The sequence below is a fragment of the Chinchilla lanigera genome, unplaced genomic scaffold, assembly GCF_000276665.1.
Source record: "Chinchilla lanigera isolate Chin_1 unplaced genomic scaffold, ChiLan1.0 scaffold00172, whole genome shotgun sequence".
NCBI lineage: Eukaryota > Metazoa > Chordata > Mammalia > Rodentia > Chinchillidae > Chinchilla > Chinchilla lanigera.
The window spans coordinates 1,139,279-1,148,594 of record NW_004955573.1 but is presented as its reverse complement, the minus strand read 5'-3'; the positions used below and the strand labels follow the sequence as shown (position 1 = coordinate 1,148,594).

The window sequence follows — 9,316 nt, the reverse complement described above, 5'->3', positions numbered from 1 at the left end:
TACAGTTTGTGAATCACCTAAATCTATGTCTCCACTCAGTTCAGGACTCATACAGGAACCAGACTCAGCCCAGATGTGTAGCAGTCACAGACTTGCCCATCCTTCCCCTCACTGGAGGGTCTGGGCGAAGGCAAAGCACAAACTCGAATCCACTGGCCCTGCAGCTCCTAGAGTACTTGCTCTCTTGGCGCAGGGTGCGTGGGTCTCAGAGAGTCTGCTTGCCTTGCCCAGGCCCCAGCCAGAGAAGACCCTGGGCCGTTCAGTGCCGATCTCCTCTCTGCCACCACAGTGACTCAGTCTGCAATGTCCACGGGGTCTTTGTTCTCGGGTCCTGGCCTCCGGGATTGGATGGGCCTACCTGGCTCTGTGCGTGCTTTTCAGCTGGGATTCGTGGTGGTATGAGTCCAACCTACCTTCGGTCCCAGGAGCCCTGCCGCTCCCGGAGATCTTGCTGCCAGGGCGCAAGGCGCAGGAGGCTGGGAGAGCCTGCTGGGCCGGCTCAGAGGGCCTGCTCGCCCCACCTGTCCCCTGGGCCTCCCTGCACCTAGCAACTCAGTCTGCCCAGAATATCTTTTAGTACTCTTTGTAATTCTTCCTTGGTGCTCATAAACTTCTTCAATTGTTCTTTTTCGTGAAAATATTTTATTTCTCCGTTGAATTTGAGAGGCAGTTTGGCAGGGTCCATCAGTCTTGGTTGGAAGCTGTTCTGTCTCAGGGCCTATAACATTTCACTCCAAGCTCCTCTTGATTGGATGGTTTGTGCTGAGAAGTCTGCTGTGATTCTGGTGGGCTTCCCTTTGGAGGTAATCTGTTTCTTTTCTCGAGCAGCTTTTACTATTCTCTTCTTTTGCTGGAGATCTGGTAACTTGACTATTGTATGTCTGGGTGTAGTTTTATTTTGGTTGTGTTTGTTTGCCATTCTAAATGCCTCATTTACCTGCATATCAGGTTCTGTTTCCATGCTTGGGAAATTTTCTTCTATGATTTCTGCCAGCAATCTTTTAATGTCATTTGTGTTGCTTCCTGCTGTTTCATTGATACCTATAATTTGAACATTATTCCTCTTTGCCTCATCCTGCAGCTGTTGAATTTACTTTTCCTGGATCCTTGCTGATTTTATGAGATCTGTTCTTTCTAGGTCGCTAGCTACCATGCTGTCTTCAAGGTCTGAGGTTCTATCTTCAGCTTCATTCAAGTGGTTTTTGTAGCTTTCAGTGGCAGCTTTGTTTTCCTGGATGTCTCTTAGAATCTGGTTCATGTGTTCTAAGTCCTTTTTATATTTTTCATTGAATTCTTCTGACTCTTGTCTTTGTTCTTCTATTTTCTTATAGATTTCTTCTTCAGGCTTTTTGAGCATTTCCTTCACTACTCTTGTCATTTCACTTTTTGCCTGAGAAATTATTTCTGATCTCATCTCTTCTATGGCCTTATGCAGTTGTTTCTTTACCTCCATTGCAATCATTTCAGCTATTTCAGGCATGTGATTACCAAGTTCTCCTATGTTAATGTCTCCTGGACATGTCTGATTGGGGTGGAGTTCTGGGATTGTGTTTTAGTCTTTCATTTTTACATGTTTGCTATTGCTTGCAGAAAGCTCAGTTTCCCTCTTCAGTAGCTGTACAGCCAAGACCACTAGTGTTCCTATTTTTCCTGTTGTTCAGGTTTGCCGCTGGGTGACCTCTGAGTAGCGCTACTTAGCCTCGGCTTTTCTGGCACTTTTTGATTTGTATCTAGTTATCCCAGTTCTCGAACATGGGCACTTGTGTCATTTGATGGCCGACCTTCTGATCCAGAGTCCCCTTGCAGTTCAGTGCACGTGGGGGACCTGACTCAGGTTGCACTGGTGAGACAATCCCGCTCCAGTGGACCTATGTCTCCAGGCAGTTTAGGGTACAGGCATTATTCGGACACAAACTGAAGGGTCTACAGTTTGTTAACCACCTAAATCTATGTCTCCACTCAGTTCAGGACTCATACCAGAACCAGATTCAGCCCAGATGGGTAACAGTCACAGACTTCCCCAGCCTTCGACTCGCTAGAGGATCTCGACAAAGGCAAAGCACATACTCTAATCCATAGGCCCTGCAGCTCTCGGAATACTCACTGTGTTAGCGCAGTCCACGCGGGGCTGGTAGAGTCAGCTTGGCCTGCTCAGAGTGCCTGCTTGCCCTGCCCACAGCCAGAGAACTGCCCGGGGCCTCTCTGGCGCTGAAGCAACTCAGTCTGTAATGTCTGCGGGGTCCTTGTTCACGCATTCTGCCCTCAGGGATTAGATGGGAAGTACCTGGCTCTCCATTCGTTTCAGCTGGGAATCGTGGTAGATTGGATTGAGCACAGACTCGAACCCACAGTCCCTGCAGCTCCCAGAGTACTCGCAATCTCGGCGCAGGGCATGCAGCGATAAACTGTACTGGCCGCCTTCTGTGTGCCTCACAATGACTCGCCAGCCCGGCCAGTTTCTCTGTTTCACTTACAATTTCTTCTACTTCTCACCTCTTCCACATCCATGCTCAGATTCCCTTACCTTCCCCACATTTACTATGCCCTTTAAATTATTGGAATTCTCCTTTCACCCACTGCTTATTATGGAGGGTATACTTTGCAAATATTACTTTGAAATATTTGTAAGATCCAGTATTTTATTTCTGTTCTTGAGCCGTGGCTTCCTTCAAAGGTACATAGTTGAAGAACATGTGCTGCATTGGTTCTGTTCTTATCAGTTGTTGAATGACATACACTTAAATCACAAGAATATGGTCTGGAGGTTTACCCAAATGCCTATCACAGTTCACATTAAGACAAATTTTCAGGAAATTTAATTGAGCTTCTTTGGTCACTCTAAAGTTACAGAGATGGCCAGCAATCTCAGTAGGGTGGTGACTCTCTGTGTGATGTATCCCAGCTAAATAAGTGTCTTAGAGCATCCCAAGTGAAAGTCACAGAAGAAATGGATTCTGGTTAACACTAATGCCTTTTATTCTTCTGATCATTTCAGAATAGTAATTGAAGCAGGCACATTTTGAATTTTCATTCAAGGCTCCTTTTGTTTTCATTTCAGTTCTGTTTTCATTCCTTATCCCAGTATTTGAGAAGCTCAATATATCCGTGTTTGGAAAAGAGTCTGTACAATTTTTCGTAAACTTTGTAAGAAGAGTAAGAGAAAAGCGTCAGGACAATAACCAGAAGGTAAAATGTAGTGGTGGTAAAACAAGAATTTTGACATTTAGTAATGTTTTTAGGATGTATGGTTATGATCAGTGTACTTGCTTCTCTTTTTGTTGAAGGTAAATGTGGGTGACTGAAGTTTTTGTGTGTGGTAGTGAAGAATATGATGTTTAGGAAGTTGTGATGAGAGACAGTCAGAGAAACAATTTAGCACTGAAAAGAAAACATAAGAATTAGTGTCCTCTGACATACATATTTTTTCATTTTAAAAATAAAAGAACAAAAACATATTAACAAACAGACATCCATTTAAAACTAGCACAAGAACAATACAAGCAATACTGAAATACAGACAAGGTGATAGGAAATTAACAATGGTTATTATATTACATATTGATACCTTCAAAGTAGTTACTCAGGAAAACAAATATAGACATGCAAGATTGATCAAATAATTAATCATTAACTGTTCCTTTCAGTAAAGTGATAGAAGTCAGTAGTACAACTTGACATACATATTCTTAGAATAAACATTTGGCTCTTTGTTTCAATAAACTGTCCAAAGAAAAATATTAGTGCTTACCAGTTATATGTACTGATACTATAATCCCCAGATCTTATATTGGTAAGAAATTCTTTCAAATCCAAGCCACTTATTAAACACATTGTCCAACGGAAATCCCTAGTACTGCAATTTGGTCTATGTTAAATATCCACCTTTCCTGGCCTGCAGTACTCAAGGTTGTCCCCTGGGTTTGGGGGTAGTAAGCTGAGAAATTCACTTGAGTCTTTATGTGGCCTGGGAGCCTGAAAATGAGAAAAGCAGAACTGCATATATATCAGGTGTTACTGAGAATTGTATAGCATTCCAAAATGGTATAATGCTTCGGGATGGTTGTCTCTGCTTCTGAGATCAACATATAGCAAGTGATTAATCTATGGGACCACTGGTGAAGGATTAAACAGGAAAATATGAAGTTTTGAAATGTGGCATTGCTTTCAAGCAAGTAGATGTTCCAGGGGTAGCAGGCAACTTTCTGACCAGGAAACTGTGTTCAGGAAAAACAAAACAAAAAAACAAACAAACAAAACAAAAAAAAAGAAGTTCAGGACTGGGGAGAATAGTTACAAAGTACTGTTGGATACACTAGCTGGTTTTCATACAGAGAAAAATTCTGCTCTCCAAGATTTAGAGAGTGATGGAAACCTCAGCCAAACTTCAGGACCTGAAGAATACATATGCAAAGAAGGTAAAGTCCTGACTTACTTTCAAGTTCAGCTTTGGTCTGTCTTTCAATATTCTCTTTTATCTTCAAGCACCGAGTGGATTTGCTTCAATTGATGATCAATTCTCAGAATTCCCAAGAAACGGAGTCCTATAAAGGTAATTAACAATGTTTCATGGTCTATGGAAAAGGAAGCTGAGAGGAAGCAAAAGCCTGTTCTGGAATTGTGAAGGAAAGACTACAGGCAGAGGAGCATTGCTATCAATGGACCAAAAACACACATATGAATATTACCTATGAGAGCAGACTTACTTTGTAGTAAGCACAGGGCTAAGTATATTCCAACATTAAAGGGCAACTATAAGCTCTCATTTCATGGGTGGAATTCATGAAGGTCTGGGTTCACCTACATCTGAATAAGTGCTGATTCTCAACCTTACCCACATTCAGTAAATCAGAATGGCTCCCTTGAAATTTGCATTTAGACAACCAATCAGAGGCACATGGATTAAAGGTCGTTTTGCTCGGTAGGAGTATTTGGTGAGACAGTTCTCCTGGACAGGCCAGCATAAAGATTGATTTTTCTTTTTGTTCCAAATGAGTAGGAGCTTGGAGAAATCTTTACGATTGTGGAAATATTCCCTTCTTCTTCATACTTTGTTTGACACACTGGTATTTTCATCCACAGATGGTTTTTGTCTAAGAGCATTATAGTGAAAATGTGAAAAAATGATGACTTTTAAGTTCCATCATTTCTTCTATGTTCAGATATTAGTACTCAATATAACGTGACTCTTCAATTCTTCCCACTATATTTAAGTATGTTTGCTCACTTATTTATATTAGTGTGATTTTACATACTCCCAAAAACTCACTTTTTCTCATCTTCTTGTTGTTTAGATTTATTAAGACTTTTTCTCTAAACGTCTTTTTAAGTAGTCTACTGGGTACTCTGGGCCTGTTATGTAATTTTTTCATTGTTTTACTTTAAAGGGAAAAAACAATAACAAAATAACAATTAAGACAAAAACAACAAAAACAATAAAAATGTGTCAGGATTTCAAAAAAAGATGATAGGAATTAACAATCATTGTTATATTGCATATTATCATCTTTAATGAAGTTGCTCAAATTACCAGATGCAAGATTTATCAAAAATTAAAGACAGTAACAGGTAATTAAAAATTAGACACGATACCGAGCTTCATCAAATAAGATGATAGGAATTTAACAATTGCCATTATATTGCATACTGTTGTCTTCAATCTAGTTGTTCTGATTACCAGATATAAGCATGCAAAATTGGTCAAAACACTTAGGTAAATTTTTAAAAGTAATGTTCAATTCTTAGGGCCATTACCGAGAAAGTGTACAGATTTCTCATATACTTTCAAAACTATTTACACATTCACTCCACTGTTTCCGCATCCCGTGCCTGACAGGTACATGTGTTAGAGTCAGTCAGCATCCAGTGTGATATTATCACCACTGTCTATAGTTTACATTAGGGTTCATTCCCAGCCTTGTATATTCTATACATTTTGACAAATGTATAATAACACATATCCCCCTCAATTATTGTAGCAGCCAGAAAATTGTGTTTCTTTTTACCTTCATTTTCTCCATAATATCTTGCTGTCTGTTAGCAGATATTCCAAGTTTCCTTTCTATTATTCCAGAGAGACCTGGTATCAGCCATTTTCCTAAAGATATATGCTATCTTGTAGCAAGAAATGGCAATTAGAATCCAAAATATTTGGGCAGTGTGATAATATCTGCTGGTATTTTGGTTTATTTTTACATTCTAGGTGGAAAAGGCTAAAAAAATGAAAAATATTTGCAAAGAACTGAGTATTTTTATGACACCATGTACAGTGATGTAAGATGCCTCTCTCACACATTTTCTCTGTTTCTGTCTCTTTCTCTCCCATCCTCGCACTGAAAAATTCTGATGAATCCCTTATTTCTTTGGCATAATTACAACAACTCTATCATGGTCAATTTCAAGCTACCAATAGTGTGAAGACTCTAACAAAAGTTCCGAATTCTTAGCAATGAGTGCTAGAGCAGAGGTGATCTGACCATAGCACAGCATTCTGTCTATATAAATATGTGTGTCTGATTCTATCCATCTTTCTGTGTAACAATCGCTCTCTGTCTCTGTCTGTCTGTCTCTGTTTCTGTGTCTGTCTCTGCATCTGTCTCAGTGTCTGTCTCTGTGTTTGTCTGTTTTTCTCTCTCTCTCTCTCTGTCTGCCCTTCTGGTTTATTAAAACCATTGGTGAAGGAAATATTCTTTTTATCATATTCAAAATAACTGCTAAATAATTCTAATACTGGCCTTTGGCTGGTTCCACAGAAGTAATGAACTCAAATATATATTTTTAATATATTTCAATTTCAATTCAATTAGCCATGTGTTGTACACAACCACAGTGCACAGCAGTATTAAAAATTTTGAGTGAATAATTCACTTTCAATTCAGGAACACAGGTTTGTGCCACCTGGGAGGACCTACTTGATTTGTTGGGTTTTTCTACAGTAGCAGCAAAGAAGGCATCATTGGAAATCAGAACTGGGTAAACCCTTCAAAGATGTATTTTATATCATCTTTAATATTTCAAACTATGAATGGGGTGCCCAACATATTTCTTTTAGAGTTCCAGCTATAAAGGGGGAATAAACAAAAAAACAGATTATTTCATGATGGTGGTGATCTATGTCAAGACAAAATCAAAATGGAGGCCAACATCTTATCATAAGGGGGTTGGATGAGATAAAATTAGAGAGATAGTGGATGTAATTTGAATAAATGTTGCTAATGTAACTCACTGGTTGCCATTTTCATACAAGTCATGCCCAAATCCCTTTATCCACACTTTCTTCTTCCTACTACTTTAATGCCATTCTTTCAACTGCAGTCAATCATTACTGCATTGTACACTAATCTATTGATAAGGCTGTTACATGTTGTACTACATTACCTCCTCTCTCATCAAGGTTGTAGCTCAAAACAACATATTTTAAAAGGTCCACTTTTTATTTTGCTATTTCTACGATGGGACTTTAGCTTTGGCAATTCTACTGAGCTCCCAGATGTTTCTGGCCATAGATTACACTTTGAGATGCAGAAATTTCTTCACACCTTAATAATGTTTTCTTGAGTTCTCTCACACATGATTAAGATCTTTTAATCTTACATACAGTGAAGTCTTATTTGGACAAACTCTCTTCAGAATTATTCAGCCATATTTGACAAAATTTTTATTTCTCTGGGGAGAAAAAATCTCATATTTTATTCAAGGCTAATTTATGATAAGCCAAGGTGTATTGTAACAGTGAGCATGTTAGACTGAAACCATGTCTTGAAATTACCCAGCTATGTGGTGAATCCAAAGGCATAGAGGGAAGCAGATGGCAAGAAGTAGAATCAAACTGGGACAGGTGGATTAAAATCATTTTGTCTTTTTTCTGGTTTGAAGGACACACCTTAGAGTGAAATCCACTCACTGTGTGATGCTGCATTGCTTTCCCAAGTTTCTCCCCATTGGTAGCTTCATATAGATTTCTCCCCATCTAAACCAGGAAGATCTACTTTACCTGAAAGTCTTTCTTCTTCTTTCAGCTCTTTCTGATGGAGAGATTGCAGCCCAATCAATTGTTTTCATTTTTGCTGGTTATGAGACCACTAGCAGTGCTCTTTCCTTCATTATGTATGAATTGGCCACTCACCCAGATGTGCAGAAGAAACTGCAGCAGGAGATTGATGCAGCCTTGCCCAATAAGGTGAGTAGCTGATAATTTGAAAGGGAGGGAAAACATGAAACCTTAAGTAGAAGGCCTGCTCAACATTGCCTAGGTGAAATTTTCACAGAATAATGTGGGCATTGATTTTTTTACCAGCACTATTTGTAATAAATCTAAAGAGACAAACAAAGGGAAAAACATAGGAGATGTATGCTACTCACTGATATATAAGTTCTCCTAGACCACTGCTCATGTTGGTGTAAACATTATCTACAGTAACAATGATGCTAAGTAAATACATTAAAACCTTGGTTTCTAAAAATACTTCATTGTGGAAACTTGCTTGTAACCCAAAGAACTTGAATATCATAGTGAATTTCTCCATAAGAAATAATGAAAATTGAGCCCCCCGCGCCTTGCGCCCAGGCAGTGAGTTCTCCGGGAGGGGCAGGGCTCCTGGGTCCGAGTGTGGGCCAGACACATACCACCACGATTCCCAGCCGAAAAGCACACACAGAGCCAGGTAGGCCTCACCCAATCCCGGAGGCCAGAACGTGAGAACAAAGACCCCGCAGACATTGCAGACTGAGTTGCTAGGGGCAGGGAGGCCCAGGGGACGGGCGGGGCAAGCAGGTCCTTGGACCAGCCGAGCAGGCTCCCCGAACCCCCGCGCCTTGCGCCCAGGCAGTGAGTTCTCCGGGAGGGGCAGGGCTCCTGGGTCCAAGTGTGGACCGGACTCATACTACCACGATTCCCAGCTGAAAAGCATGCACAGAGCCAGGTAGGTCCCACCCAATCCCGGAGGCCAGGATGCGAGAACAAAGACCGCCCGGACATTGCAGACTGAGTCACTGTGGCAGCAGAGAGGAGATCGGGACTGAACGGCTCAGGGACTTCTCTGGCTGAGGACGGGGCGAGCAGGCTCTCAGAGCCAGGCAAGCAGACTCTCTGAGCCCCATGCACCCTACGCCAAGAGAGCAAGTACTCCAGGAGCTGCAGGGCCAGTGGATTCGAGTCTGTGCTTTGCCTTCGCCCAGACCCTCCAGTGAGGTGAGGGCTGAGGAAGTCTGTGACTGCTACACATCTGGGCTGAATCTGGTTCCTGTATGAGTCCTGAACTGAGTGGAGACATAGATTTAGGTGATTCACAAACTGTAGACCCTGCAGTTTGTGTCCGAG

General features: G+C 41.0%; 1 protein-coding gene across 4 annotated transcripts in view; it reads left to right on the top strand.

Moving 5' to 3' along the window:
* The window catches only part of LOC102006403 (cytochrome P450 3A9-like), a 147,936-nt gene that overhangs the window by 105,331 nt on the left and 33,289 nt on the right, over positions 1–9,316 (top strand). Inside the window, exons 8-10 of one of the 4 annotated variants that reach the window (XM_005413766.2) lie at positions 3,059–3,186; positions 4,483–4,549; positions 8,016–8,176. The exons of the other annotated variants lie outside the window; for them this stretch is intronic. Of the exons in view, the coding sequence (XP_005413823.1) occupies positions 3,059–3,186; positions 4,483–4,549; positions 8,016–8,176 (356 nt within the window). The remainder of the gene's footprint in view (positions 1–3,058; positions 3,187–4,482; positions 4,550–8,015; positions 8,177–9,316) is intronic. 4 annotated transcript variants of the gene reach the window in all.